Consider the following 15,924-nt stretch of genomic DNA (forward strand, 5'->3'; position numbering starts at 1 on the left):
GAGAGGGAGTGTGTGTGTTAGCATGTGTAAATTTGTGTAAACGTGTGTTTACATATGTGTGCCAGAGTGTATGTTAAAGGGGGCAACGGCAATGATGGTACACACAAGCTGTTTGGGGGCAAAGATGGCACAGATAAGGTGTTTTGGGGGTTAGGATGGCACTGATAAGCTACTTGGGGACAAAGGTGCAACTCACAAGCTGTTTGGGGACAAAGGTGGCACATGATTCTTGGTAAGGGTGAGGAGCCCTGGGCAATTTTCACCCTGTGGTTTCTAATAACACCCCTGTTTGTAGGCAGCTGAGCCATGATGATGCTCTACAGTTACACTATATGGGCAAAAGTATTTGGACACACCTCTTAATTATTTAATTCAGGTGTTGCAGAAACTCTACTGTTGTAGTCCTATCTGCTTCAGATATAATGCCAGTAGTTTAATACAACCTTGATTTATTGCTGAACATTTACTGAATAATCAGGATATTTAATACTGCTGACACAAATATACAAGTATCATACCATGCTGCATCACTGCTTAGCACTAGCTTACAAAATGGCCACTGTGCTCTCTGACCTGTGAGGCAGAACAGAGGCGGAGCCACTATTTAAAGTGGGAGGGAACGTGAGATGCAGTATCCTACATTCCAGGTATAACACTACCACACTTTACACTGTGTTAATGCCCACACATGTGTCCATTTCATTTCAGTATAATGCATGTTCAGCAAACCTATGCGTTCCTGATAAGTTCAAAGCATTTTTTTCAGGCATATTTTCTTGTTATAAAATTGTATGCTACAAATTTAACAGCTTTTTAAAATCTTGCTTTTTAGGCTTGAAGCAGAAGTACACAGGATATGAAGAGGTAAGACATGAACCTAGTGGTTTTCTATGTCATAATAAATTGTGTACAACCATCTTTAGACGTAGAAAGGGTGTGCAAGATTAGCTGCCCATTTTGTCCTATCTGCCCTGGGAGTGTGATTATACCATTTGTGCATTTGAAATATATATATATATATATATATATATATATATATATGTGGAGCATTACCAAATAGCCAACCAAAATTGAGTTATAACAAGCTGTTAGAGCTAGACACCGTTGCTGGTTTGAAGTAAGATGATAACTAAAATGAAAAACGGAAGTTTGGTTTTGAGTTGCTGATAAACTCTTCAGTTGGCAGTTTTAAGATATGATCTCAAATTACTGATGTGCTTTCTAACTGCACCATTATTACAGAAGTGTCAAAGGCATCACAAATTAGCTATAAGTAAAACAAACACAAACTGTGGCCTAGTGCCTTCTCTGACCGACCCTCTGCTTTGAGCCTTTTTAAGTCAATAATATACAATAAGAGTAGCCACACCCACTCAATTGTTAATTTTAACCCATTTTTATCTTCTATAACCACAACTGGGAATTTACCAGTTTACACCTCTAGTCTTCACATTAAATACTTTGGGTTAATGTTATTAATCCACAAGTGGGAGAAGTGTTTGGTCATTCCAACTTCCCACCATGGTTCCACCTTCTCCTGGGCATTCACAGGTTACACCGCACCAACTTCATACCATTTCAAGTGGATAGGCCTAGACTGGCCAGTGGGCAAACTGGGCAAATGCCAGATAACACTGCGCACGTTTACTGCTAATCATGCAGCAGATCTTGTCCTTCGGTGTGCGGCCTGCTGACTGGATACACAGGGCCATAAGTGCTTCAAAAGTAGAAGAGCATAGTGTATGGCTGGGACATTCATCATTGGATACCCCTACTCTCTTATTATGGTCAGACTATTTGCTGCCTCTGATAAGGAGCAAGAGAATTGTAGCTCTGTAGAGTCAGCCCTGGGAAGTTCCAAACCTTTTTTTTTCTTTTAAGGTATGATTATTGAAGGCATTTCTCCCTAGAGGTGTCAGGGATGCAAATCAGGCCCTTGTTGTAATACAATATGTACTTAGGTTGCCATATGTATATTTTTCCCAGGTCACATAAACAAGTTGCAGTGTGTGTGATGTATACACTCACAGGAATGATTCAGTTGATACGTTATACATCCCACACCACATATTGCAAGGCAGCACTTACCCACGTACTGGTCAGGTCAGCAATATGTGAAATGTATGGACATGTGTATGCTCAATAATACATACCATGTTCAGAACAGGTTATATTTTTCTCCTCTAATTGAACATGCTGTTTTCCATTCAAGAATGCTTGGTGATGTATCACATAGACAAGGGAAAGGGACTTTAAACCACTGTTTTCTATTGATCCGCTTTTCTGTTTTCTGCAAGGTCAATGAATAGATCGATTTTGTGTTCTATGTAGACACTGTTAAACAATATTTAAGAGACGTAATCAATTTAAATAAAATGACTCCTCTATGGTAACCCAGTTTATAGAAGTCAATTCATGTATATAGATTAGTCATCCTTGCTACTGGTAGAAGGATTTTGTGTTTATCTTCTTAATGGGTAGGCGGCTTCTAAAGCTTTAACAGTTGTGTATTGCAACTCCCATCATACTCAGTCAGCCCAGACTAATAAGCATGCCTGCTATACATAACCACCCTAATGCCAGATGTAATTTACCCTTTGTTGAGGGTCAAATAAGGTTTGTGATTTTTTTTTTTATATGTAGTAATCAAACTAAAAACAGCAGATGTTATATCAACTTTGTTTTTTACATTTTGGGGATTTGATAAGAAACACAATTTCACCGACAAAAGGGCCTTTTATTTCCCTGCAAAGTGGTTGGAAATTGTTTGGCAGTAACAGGGTTATTTGGCTGATTTAGAAGCACCCATTAAAATAGAAGGTTTCTTGTATGGCTCCCAGGAAATATGGGAAGGCAGTTTGAGTCATGGGTCTGTTCGCTGGGATGTCATGTGAGTCATATGAACAGCAGTGTTTGGGAAAGGAGAAACTGAACGATAGTATGAGATGTGTAAGAGGCATAGGAAGCGATGGGTGAAGTGCTGTGTATTAGTGCTACATGTGGCGATTGCTGCTGTGGCTCCAGGAGAGGATTCACTACATGCCATCCAGGAGTCCATCCTGTTGTTGAGGAGCCCTCCATGCTAGAGGTAAGTAAACCAGTTTGTTATATGAATATATAAAGCAATACGTTTTATAGTCACCTCTGCTGTGGACAATAACACAATTGCCTCCATAGGTATTATGATTTGCAGCAGTGAGATGAAGTGTCACTGGATATGCTATTTTGATGTGTCTTTATATGCTGTTGCTTTATATAAATACAGTTTGGTCTAATCAGATACCTTCCAGGTCCTTCAAGAGGGAGAGGCACCATTTAACCCCTTCAATCCCAGGGATTTTTGGTTCCTCAAAGCCCGGAGCAATTTTGCCATTTTTGCGCTATGTCGGTTCAGCGATTATTCACTTTTCCTGTGAATAGTGTACCCATGTAAACTATATATTGTTTTTTCAAGGAAAGATAGAGATAGGTAAAGTGACAGAAAATTCCATCCAAATTTATCAATTCAGGTGTCCTGATTTCAGAAATACCTAATTTATATAGAATTTTCATACTTTTCCAGCACATAAAGCCAACATACTATAAGGTGTACATTACTTTATACAAAGCCGTAAAATTTTTACATTAGGTATGATGGGACTGTAACTCTAATTTTAAACAAATAAAACAAAAACACCCACAAAGGTATATATTTCTGTAAAGCAGACAACCCAGGCTATCCTATCGCGTATTTGGGCATTCTACATGGAGGTATTTGGCCACCAATCACTGTCAAAGGTGGCCACAGAAATTAGTTCCTGCGCTTTTTTCAACAACGCGTCTTAGTATTTTGTAGTATTCTACAAATACAATCTATCCTAAATTGTTCAGCCGCCTCTCCTGATTACGGAAATACCCCACATGCCTAGTTTTTTGTGGTTTTCTGGACATTACAGGGCACAAACGGGACCATGCGCGTTATAGATTCCAAACGTGAAATTTTCACAATTTGCTTTAGTAGATCTATGTTTCATTTGGGGCTGCTTAGCACCCCCCTAATTATAAATATCCCCATAAAAGTATATATTTCCGTAAAGCAGACAACCCAGAGTATCTCATCAAGAGCATTTGGACAATTTTCATGCAACCATGTGGCTGCCAATCACTGCCAAAGTCAGCCGTAGCAATAATTTCATGCGCTTTGTTTCGCCAACACATCTGTGTTGCTGAGGATATTTTGCACATGGTATATGTTATGGCAGAGAAATCCAGCCTAAAGTGTTCAGCCGCCTCTCCTGATTATGGAAATACCCCACATGTCTAGTTTTTTTGTGGTTTTCTGGACATTACAGGGCATAAGTTGTAACGTGCCGGCATACTGGATCACTGATTACAGAAATACCCAACACACATAGGTTTTTTTATGCATATGGTTATTTGTTTTTTTTTTTGTTTGCAGGGAAAAAACATGGAATTGTGCCAATTGAAAATAACCCCCTGTGGCTCACCCTAACACAAAAAAAAAAATATAACGGAAATTTAATAATCTACCTTGGTGTGGTAGATCATGAAGCACTCATCGATGCAGAGTCCTGGCAAAGAGGGACAGGAAGGGCAGTGGTACCTGGAGTCCTTCCTAATACCCTTTTTGTAACAGACTCTGCATCTTTTCTGAGGCTTCTGTTTGGCACCAGTGGTGGGGATTGTAGAAGGAAAATGCCTGCCGGTAAGACGCAGGACATTCTCATCCTGCACATTAGGGATTGGCTGCTCAAAAAGGATACCCCTCAGGATTTTGAGCTGGAACTCTAGGTGTAGATCTTCCCAGTGGCACATTTCTTGTACAACACATATGTGTTGTACATGGCAACCTGGGTGAGGTAAATGGCCACGTTTTTGTACCAGGTCTTGGTCTTACGCAGCACCAGGTACGGCTGCAGACTCTGGTCAGAAAGATCTACACCCCCCATGTTCTTGTTGTAATCGGTGATGCACTGAGGCTTGAGCCCCTGAGCATCACCTTCCCCACTTACACTGACAGGTACCACCTTCTCGTTGTGTATAGTGCAGAGGATATACACATCCTTCCTGTCAGTGTACCTGAGGGCCAACCGCTCCTGACTGCGCAGAGCACTGGTAGTGCCGCGCCTCTGCTTTGGGTATGTAAGGTTTTTGGGATAACCCTTGCGGGTTGGCCTAACAGTGTCACATGCTGGGGTCTGCTATAAAAAATGAAACAAATCTGGGCTGGTATAAAAGTTATCCACCCAGAGTTGGTAGCCCTTATTCAAATAGGGGGACAGCAGGTCCCACACTATCTTCCCACAGATTGTGGGCAGCCAGGGGGATCAAGGTGACTGTCCTTCCCTTCGTAGATTCTGAAGGAAACGGTGTATCCCGCCCCACTCTCGCAAAGTTTATATAACTTTACACCGAACCTCGAGCGCTTGGACGGGATATACTGTTTGAAGTTCAGTCTACCCTTGAAAGGGACTCGTCTATAGCCACATTTTTATCGGGGGTATAAATTTCAGGGAATTTACTTGAAAAATAATTAATAATGGGCCTCAATTTATATAAACGGTCAAATTGGGGGTGCTCTTTAGGGGGGCATTGGGAATTGTCACTAAAATCTAAAAATTTTAGGAGCCCAAAGTACCTGTTCCAGGGCATTATTTGGGAAAAAGCAGGGGTGGATATTATGGGATCTGTGCTCCAAAATGATCGTATAGTGGGCTTTTTCACAATGCCCATCATAAGGGTCAGGGCCCAAAATTTTCTAATTTCATGGGAGTCAGTGGGGTACCAGGTCTGGCTTCTGTCTCCTTGGTCAGCTGCCTGACACTGGGCTGCATAGATGTTTGTTTGAGCTGCTAGCAGCTCAAAAAACTCTGGGGCAAACATTAAATTGAAAAATGACTTTGGCTCACTAGCATCAATGTCACATCTGATGCCAGGAGTCCCAGTAAAAGCAGGGATTACTGGGTCTATCATATTTGGGGGCACCCAATTATATTTAGAGTCAGGCTCTTCACACCTGGCTTTAGCAGATGGACCCTGGCCATCATCTTCTTCCTCTGACTTGTCATTATCTGACGCACAGCTAGATTCATCAGATATTGGATCAATATCTGATGCAGTCAGAGTGGCTTCGTCATCAGACTGAGTGAGGAAGTCATAAGCCTCCTCAGCGCTGAAGACACGTTGCGCCATTGTACACGACACCTACCTACCCAATTTCTAAAACACTACACTATCCCCAATTCCCTTTAACCACCCACCAAACTAATTGATGGGTAAGACAGGTATTTGGGGGTTTATATATGATGTGGTTTTGCACTAAACACTGCAGCTCTGCAAGATGATCTCTCTCTCTCTCTCTCCGATCACAATAATGGAGGAGAGAGGAAGAGCATCTGCAGTAACGGTCACAAGATCGCTGTGATTGGTCATCACAGCGATCATGTGACATTACTGCTGGATGTGTGGCACTGGGGGACTGCCCCGGATGTGGGAAGGCCCCCAAGGCTAATGACACACTGGAGGGAATGTATCTGTAATAGTTTACCGGCATTCGTGCCGGTAACTGTTACAGCTCCCTTTTTGGAATGATCGGGTAGCCCAGCAGGGTCTAGACAGACCCTGCAGGGATACCCTGTCCTCCCGTGAGCTACCAGTTCACGTCAGTAGTGATGTGACCCGGAAGGGAAAGCCCGATCGGGCATTTCTATCTGTAACAGTTTTCCGGCTTCGCGCCGGAAGCTGTTACAGGAGATCGGGCAGCAGAAAGCCAGCGACGCTGGCTTCTGCTGCCAGGGGGGAGTCCAGGCTGTCAAACAGCCTGGTCTCCCGTGCAGCGGCAGGGATGTGTCCCTGACGCTGCACAAAGGGCTAGACGTCCTGGTACATCTATAGGGGATTGAAGGGGTTAAGACCCAAATCTGTCACTTTCTGTCTGTCTTTCCCTGATTCCCCATTATCTCTGTTCAGAGGTCTGTACCGCTTTGTACAGTGCTGTATTTCACAATATTGTAATATAAACAGCAAATACATATAATATAAAAAGGCGACTAAGTTGTGTAAATAAAATACCTTATTATTGTCTTACATGCCTTGCTCAATTTCAGCAGCTATCAGTTGGTCACAAAGTCCAGGACCTTACTAGACCCCTTAAAACATAAGTGTCCTATGTCGGGAGGTATGAAACCAGTTATTTCCTAGCTAGGATATCTCGGATGATATGTGATATGTTTCCTCATCCTACAATTTTCATTTTTTGCATTAATAAGGTGACAATTACTTTTTCCCATTTTCTCCCTAGCTAACAGACTTCAATGAAGTTCCATGTCCCGTAAGGATGCTTCCTCCACAGTGGTACCACACGGTCCAGGTGCGGAGAATAAGATCATTAAGGGCTCGGAGTAACAGTGACCCGCTACAAGGAAAGAATTTAGGCCCAGCACTGCAATGGGTGAGCTTGAATTATTACCTCCCCTCGATTACCATGTATTAATTAGGTTCATTTATTAATTAACTACATTATTTTGTTGCTGAGAGGTGTGTCCCTATTTAATTACTCATGTGCCATTCCCTATGCACAAAATGAAATAAGTTCTTATTTAAAGAGTGTAAGGACTTACCTGCCTCTCCGGTCCTGCGCCGTGGCCGGTCCCGCAACGCTTCCTCCTCGGCCGGCTTCCCGGGCAGCGAATACCACCGCTACCCGGTCGGCGTCTTCACCGTGTGGCCAACCGCGCGGCAAACAGGTAGCACAGCGTAAAAACATAATATTACACGTTACATCTGTAACGTGTTCTTATAACCTCGGGTGACCTCCTTAATGCAGGACACACCTCCTCCTGTCCCTATTTAAACCTGGACTTCCTCTTCTGGGTCACCCTTGGTTGGTGTATTTTTGCTATTTGCTTGCGCATTAGATTGTTACTGACTGCTCCGGTTTGACTTGGCTTGTTGACCTCGTTCCTCTCTCCTGATTCGGCTCCTGATTCCTGCTCGTCTGGTATTGATTCGGCTTGTTGACCTCGTCTCTGGATTCTGATTTGGCTTATCCTGATTACCTGTCTGACCCGGTTGGTTATCTGACTTTCTGGTTCCTGTTTGGCCTGGCCCACTCCGCCATCTGGGGTCCTACCTCACCATACCATTACAAAGAGAATGTTCTACCTTTCCCTGGATTTTACATTTCAGTAAACTTAACATATGTATGGGGTTTTTTTAAGTGTAAAAGGGCAATATATAGATATAGATAGATATAGATATATATATATATACACACAATTTTAAAACCCATTGCCTGAATATACCAACAAGAAAGGAGTTCATAACTGTTCTTATTCCCATTATCTTGAACTGTTCTTGTGGCAGGTTTAGAATAAAATGTAGTGGAATTTCAGACACAACACCAATGGGTCCCGAAGATTTAAACACCATTTGCTACAGCGCTGAGCTTTAAATTAGTTTTCTTTTTTTAGACTCGGGCCTGACTGCAGCCGCACCCTCATGACCCTCATCACAATAGATAATAAGCATCTTTCTCATTGCAGCAAAGAAAAGGACTGCAGTTTGGTACAGCATCATCCTACTTAAACCTTGAAAAATTAGGAGAAGGCTCCTATGCAACGGTGTACAAAGGAATCAGTAGGTAGGTTACATTGACAATTAAGTAGTAAGTATTAGTTTTCATGATAAATATATACTGTACAATGCTTGTACAAAACCACAAAATTATGAAAAAAGGATGCAGTGATGAGCACAAACCATTGTAGTAGTATCAGCAGAACATACAAAAAGAGGATGAGAGGCTCGCTAAGAACAGACAGCTGCTACATAGCCTGTCCTCCCCCGCTTGGGAGCATCTCATATTTTAGCTCTCTTGTGCCATTATAGAGGAAAAATTGCCATCTGCATATCAGACTGATCCCACCCAAAAGGGCAGTCCAGAACCAAAATGTAAGGCAAATTTCCCTCTGCACGAGGGAACCAACAGCCCCAGACGTAGGTTTCCGCCTCCATTTGCCTAGTCAGTTGGGTACGGTTGGTATCCCTCTAGGCACAAGAAAGCAAGGAAGTCCACATCTAGACTCACCTTTACTCTTGGGGTGAACCTCAAGAGAGATCCTTAAATGGTGAAATGCCATACAAAAATGTGGATAAGATGCTCACCAGCCACTTCATAGCCTGTCCTGCAGTTCTTCCATGTTGCCATAGTGTGGATGGCAGCTTTCAGCCGAGGTGGCAATTTAAGCCAAATTGCGAAGTAATAAAGCAAACCAAGGCATATATATAAGAAACGTGTGCCATCCACTCCTGTCTGCAATATTTACAGAAAAGCAATGGATAAAACACCAATAAAAGAAACACATACAGTATCCAGACAAGGTGCAGGTGCTGCCTAAAGTCGATGTTAAAGAGTCTGGTGGCTATATGTGGAATTGAAAGTAAAAGAAAAAGCTTCAGGAAGTGCCCAAAATCCTTAACCTTATAACAAGCTTAGGGCATATTATTACATCCTATAATTATTATCTTAATGATAATTAGAACGTAATATTCTTGTTTTTCCCTATTTTTAGCATGAAAAAAATGTTCCTAGATACCAATATATAAAATTTGTAGGTATGCGAAATATAAAAAGGGGAATTGTGACTAAACAAACATAATAAAAATGGCAAAAAAATCTCTGGATACATGGACAGGAACAAAGGGTCATAGGGGTAAATCAGAGCAGCCCATGGGACAATGTTTTCGGTAAAAGCTCATCTCTGACCTATATTTATTTCTTCATAATTTCAGGCATAGAGCCCTTTCTCATGTTCCTGGAAAGTTACCAAATCCACCTCACTAACAACACCTATGAAGGCCAAAGTGCATATTTGAGGTTATTGATTCTCTTGTGTAGAGTATGTTTTTTAGATTTGGACTGCCCCTGTGAGTGGGATAAGTCTGATCTGCAGAAGGAAATATAATGACACAGATGAGCAGAAGATAATTTTAATGAGAATCAACATTAAGGAAAACTATTATGTGCCTCATTCTTGGCTGAATTAATCTCAAATGTAGATGCATTTTTCTTAGTATTTTACCGAAGCTTACCCAAATAATAAAAGGTAGCAAAGACACAAATCCGTTGGTTACTGTGCATACATAAATACCAACCATAACTTACAGATAAGGCCCACAAAAGCCAAAAATGTACAGTTGGTTGTTGCATGAAGTTGAATTTTTCTTATGGGACAAGCTTAATGGAGCTAGCCTTAGACATATATAATGTTTTTCAGCTTTTTACAATGGATTCAAATTAGTCATTATGGTATGGGTATTGTGAGTGGGTTAAAATTGCTTTTTTTCTTGTAGCGTTTGAATAAAAGGATTGTAGCGTTTGAAGAAAAACATTTTTTAAAGAAATATTGAAAATGTGTCTACCTGTTTATCGTCTGCTAATTCATGTAAAACATTTTTTTTCAGGTGGAGCACACACCCTTAAATGAGACAAATATACTTTTGTATAGACTTTAAAACCTATTCCTTATGTAAACACTACATGCATGTTTTTAAATGTATTTTGACAGCATCTTTTGCTATTTGTTGCTTGGAGCCACATTGGCTGATTGACTGAGAGTACTACACTTATGCGGTAAACAAATAGATGTAATGCACATGCATAATCAGTTAAAAAAAATAAATAATGATTTTTAACATAGACAAGAACTTTTTGTTACAGATCCTATTGTAGGCATTACTCAAGACATGTATTCTTTTACAAATAATTATTGGGTAGAAGTGAATTTTTGGGTAGAAAGTGATTTTTGTAAAGCCTTGGCTTTGTGTGCTTGTTTTTTTCAGGATAAATGGGCAATTAGTAGCTTTAAAAGTTATCAGTATGAAAGCAGAAGAAGGTGTACCCTTTACAGCAATCCGAGAAGGTAAGGGCCATAAGGCATGTTTATCAAGTGAAAATGTCTGTAAAGACGGTCTTCTTAAAGCTGATGGACCAAGGATCACTCCTACCCAAATCTATACAAGTCTATACATATTAATCTTTCAGTACAAATAATTAGAATGTCAACAGGGATGATAGCTGCAGGAAAAACAGTTGTCTTTTGTTTAGATACAGTGACTCAGAAGTCAGATAAAACACCCTGTTTTCTGTTAATATTAAAACATTTCTTCACATGCAATGGCTGAAAAAAAGTTGTCTGTTTACTCAAACTGAAAGCCAAAACCATTTTTTTTTTGTTTTGCAAGTATACAAGAGTTAGTGAAAATTCACCTGTCCAGGAACTGGAGAAGCCACTGGTTTTACTAATGCAATCTTTACTAATGTAGTTGGTGCATTTTTACCATATTTGTTTTTAAATATAGAATCCAAGGGTAGTCAATTCAATTCTGAGATAAGTAATTTTGCCAGGAGAGCACGAGATCACCTTGGATCAAAGACAGAGCAGTTACTCAAAAACAAAGTAACAAAACAGTTCTTTCGATACTCATGTTAAATTTTTTTTCCCTGTAGAACCTCAGATCTTTCCTGTACACTAAGTCAGTCTTAATTTAAAAATCATGAGCCATATCTATTGTGATTAATTTCTGTTTTATTTTATATTCAGCTTCTCTTCTGAAGGGTCTGAAACACGCAAACATTGTACTTTTGCATGATATCATTCAGACTAAGGAGACATTGACTTTTGTTTTTGAATACGTGGTGAGTGTCCTTCATAACAGTTACATTGAAATGATATAGACATTGACTCAGGTTTCATTTTCTGCTTGTATTTTTTGTATCTTTTTCTTACTCAAACCCTTAAATGAAACAAACTTGAAAGATACTTGAGGAGCCTCAGTTTCAAAACTTGTTTCAATAGATACCGTATTGGCTCGGATATAGGCCGCACCCTAAAAGTTTGGTGCTTTTTTAAAGAAAAAGTTTTTTTCTTTAAAAAAGCACCAAAAAAACATGCTGCCACTCTGTCTCCCCCCCCCCCCGAGATATGCTGCCACCCCCCCCGAGATATGCTGCTACTCCCCCCCCCCCCCCGAGATATGCTGCCACTCTGCCCCCCCCCCCGACTTACCAGAGCAGACTCCCGGTGTCTTGCGGGGCCTGCGGGGGACATCTACGCAATACGCGTATACAACTTCTGGTGCCGGCACTCAGCTGGCCGTAAGTCTTGGGGGCAGAGGTAAAACGCACCGGCTGCGGCGATGCGGGTAAGCAACCTCCGCAGCCGGTGACCGTCCGCACGATGCGCTTAGACAACCTCCCGTGCCAGCCCCCCCCCCCGTGGAAAGTGCTGGCAGGGGAGGCTGTCTGAGCGTATCGGAGAGTAGGATGCAGGTCCCCTGCACCGCTGCGGGGGATCTGTATCCTAACCCCGCTGCCTGCCCGTCGGGCGCTAGACCCCAAATATAGGCCGCACCCCCACTTTAAAGACTTAAAGTGGGGGAAAAAAGTGCGGCCTATATTCGAGCCAATACGGTATATCCCTTGCCTGGCTTCTAAGATCTATATAGTTCAACTCTGTGACAACTGAAGGGAGATCTACGGTATTAAAAATTGTTGGATTCTCATTCAAGCAACAGTAGTGCTATTAAACAATCAAATAATTAAATACTTGCTTGGGATATGTGATGTGTAGTGTTGGGGGGGCACCAGACAAAAGAAGTCACAGAGCATTTATTGGTTACACTATTTTACATTTACTATTTTAGCTGCCTATGATGAATACATATTTTCTAAAAGGCACCTAAGCAGTTAGTAGTACGATCCCCATGTTAAATTATGTAGTCTGCAGCAATTTTCCTGGTTACTAAATGAGAACAGATTGTTACCACTGGTGTATTTCATACATCTAGTCTTGTGTCATCTATAGGAAATGATTATGTTATTAGATCCTATTGTAAATACATGAGGACATGTCTATTTGATGGAAGTGATGGCTATACCTAATGCACTGTGAATTTGTTTCTCACTTAAATGGCAGACTGATCTCATTCAGGGGCACTTATTGCAATGGGCACGCCACTTTGGTTAGAGCATGAGCTTTCATTTAATACAGTCCGTTTAAAAGATCCTGTTGTAGCGACTTGTTAATTGTGTGACACTTATTGTTCTAACAAGGGTCCTTTCATAAACTATAGCTTCTCATGAGTTGAAGGTATTCATAATGAAGTCATGCAGGAATTTCAGCTACAATATACCAATTAGTAAACGAGAGAACAATATCAAAGCGTGTGCCCCATACGCAGTTCACCATTGACTGGTTAAAAAAAAAACACAAAAAAAACCCTGAGTGCTTTAACTCATGTGAACTACTTTCATGGAGCAAACCAGAAATACCAGAATTGTGTGATAAATAACAGATATAGTTTTCTTCCAGGCCGGTCTGTTGTACCATTCTCCTTGGTACAAGCACATCTTTTTGATTATCTAAGTTTTTGACAAAAAAAACCAGCACGCCTTAATGTGTGCCAAGCTATCTATATACTGCGGAATTTATACTTGCCTCCTAACGTTTCAAATGCCCTCTTTGTTTTAGAGTGTATGGATAGAAGGGTGGCTAGGGGGCATGGCTTATGTATGTGTCCTATTGATAGCTATTCATGTAACTGATTGAGGCATATAGAAGAAGGATAGCATGTTTTATTTATACAATTTCATGTATAAACACATACCGTATTGGCTCGGATATAGGCCGCCCCCGTGTATAGGCCGCACCCTAAAAGTTTGTTGCTTTTTTAAAGAATTTTTTTTTTTAATAGACATGCTGCCACTCTGTCTCCCCCCCCCCGAGATATGCTGCCCCTGTCCCCCCCCCCCAAGATATGCTGCCACTATCCTCCTCCTCCTCCACCCCGAGATATGCTGCCACTCTGCCCCCCCCCCCGACTTGCGGGGCCGGCGGGGTGCCAGGACTCAGCGGATGTGCCGGCACCGGAAGTTGTATACGCGTATTGCGTAGGTGTCCCCCGCCGGCCCCGCAAGACACCCGGGAGTCTGCTCTGGTAAGTCTTGGGGGCAGAGGTAAAACGCATCGTGCGGACGTTCACCACTGCCGGTGAACGTCTGCACGATGCGCTTAGACAATCTCCCGTGCCAGCACTCCCCCCATGGGAAGTGCTGGCAGGGGAGGCTGTCTGAGCGTATCAGAGAGTAGGATACGGGTCCCCTGCACCGTTGCGGGGGATCTGTATCCTAACCCTGCTGCCTGCCCGGCGCCCGGAACTGCATGTCCCGGGCGTCGGGCGCTAGACCCCGAATATAGGCCGCACCCCCACTTTAAAGACTTAAAGTGGGGGGGAAAAAGTGCGGCCTATATTCGAGCCAATACGGTATATACAGTGTTCATGTAAGAATTACCGGTATTTAACTTTTAGCGATATAGAATACTGTGATACATTCATACCTAAAAAAACATTTTGAGATGACAGAAATGAGGGGCATCAGGAAAAGGAAGAGGGATGGAGCGATTTAAGGCCAAAAGAAAGACAGTCCCTCCTAAAGAAGGCCTTGGGATTTCAGTATCAGGGCTGCCATCAGAAGTCTTGGGGCCCGATACAGGCCTATAGTAATTTCCTTATAAAGGGTACTTTTAATACAATTATCAAATATGAAGGAGGTAGATAGTCTATGGATCCCTCCAGCAAATCCCTGCAACATCAGAAAAATAGGAGACATTTTCCGAATGGTGTTTTTGACGCTGTAGTAAAAATTTTGCAGCAAATATATTTTAAATACAAGGGATATAATTAAGTGTTCTGCTCACCTTTCTCTCAAGTCTTTCATTTGCTCTTTGTAAATATAATGTGTCACCTATGACTGGGATAAGGCTTTGCTTAGATGACGCACAAATATGAAAAACACTGTGCTATCTAACTACGGGGGGGGGGCTTTGATCAGCCTTTTCTAAAATAAAAAATTATATGTAGTTTTAGGTGGTTTTGTTTTGTCCAGAAAAGTCTTGCAGGTAGACATAGATTTTAGATGTTTTGTATCAGAAGAATCTGACAGGAGTAAGACACTTGAAACGCATATGCAGTTGATTATTTTATTACATGTTAAGTTCATCTGTATATTTATTTATTTACAGTAATCTTTATCAGTTGCATTGAGATCTCCATGTTGTTTCTCTGTGTTTAAGATCGATGTATTTTATGTTATCGATGCCTTGAACTGTCTGTGATGTAACATTTCCTGCAAAGCAATATGAAAATAACGTTTTTTAGTTGGCACGGTCATAAATGTTCCTTAGCAGTCTCAAATCATAGGCCCTCTTGCCTGATATCCCTGTCATAATTAAAAATTCCTCCAGAGGGAGCCCTCAACTGACAATAGAATCAATAGTTTAACTATTTCATCCCGGAGAATGATTCCATTCACAACAAAACTTAATTTTATTAAGAAAAGATAGATTTTGGTTATGAACTTTCCCTGTAAGACAAATATTGTAACATCATTTAGGTTAAAAACAAGCAGTGTTAAGGATGCCATTGTTCTAGAAGAAGACCCCCCCCCCACACACACACACATTGATGCAATTCTCAATTTGGGATCAATAAGCTATAATTACGCATGTACTCATTAACCATTGTATCCCTGTATAGTCATCTTTCCTAAAAAAAAATATCCATCCCACTGTTAAAAGTATCTATTTTTATAGCATTACCTTTGTAGATAGTACATTCTATATATTTATATATGGTATCTCCTCTAAGACACTTTTTAGTGTGACATAGAATTTGATGGCAGATAAAAGAACATTCAGTCCATCCTGTCTGCCCCTTTTTCCAGAAATAGTGACTCAGTCCTTGTTCTGGTCTTAGATTCAGGATAGCTTTATGCATATCCCATGCATGTTTAAATTCCTTCACTGTATTGGCCTCTTCCACCTCTGATGAGAAGCTGTCCCACTTATCTAGCACCCTCTTGGTAAA

The 15,924-nt window shown here is 41.3% G+C and overlaps 1 protein-coding gene across 1 annotated transcript in view; it reads left to right on the plus strand.

Moving 5' to 3' along the window:
* Positions 1–2,968: 2,968 nt before the first annotated feature.
* LOC149287561 (cyclin-dependent kinase 15-like) overlaps positions 2,969–15,924 on the plus strand; it is a 54,038-nt gene continuing 41,082 nt past the window's right edge. The window contains 5 exon segments of the mRNA XM_089492762.1: positions 2,969–3,088; positions 7,301–7,450; positions 8,544–8,641; positions 10,840–10,919; positions 11,601–11,695. Of these exon segments, the coding sequence (XP_089348888.1) occupies positions 2,969–3,088; positions 7,301–7,450; positions 8,544–8,641; positions 10,840–10,919; positions 11,601–11,695 (543 nt within the window).

Source organism: Sceloporus occidentalis, unplaced genomic scaffold (genome assembly GCF_023333645.1).
Source record: "Sceloporus occidentalis isolate IW3139 unplaced genomic scaffold, rSceOcc1.0.p SCAF_59, whole genome shotgun sequence".
Classification (NCBI taxonomy): domain Eukaryota; kingdom Metazoa; phylum Chordata; class Lepidosauria; order Squamata; family Phrynosomatidae; genus Sceloporus; species Sceloporus occidentalis.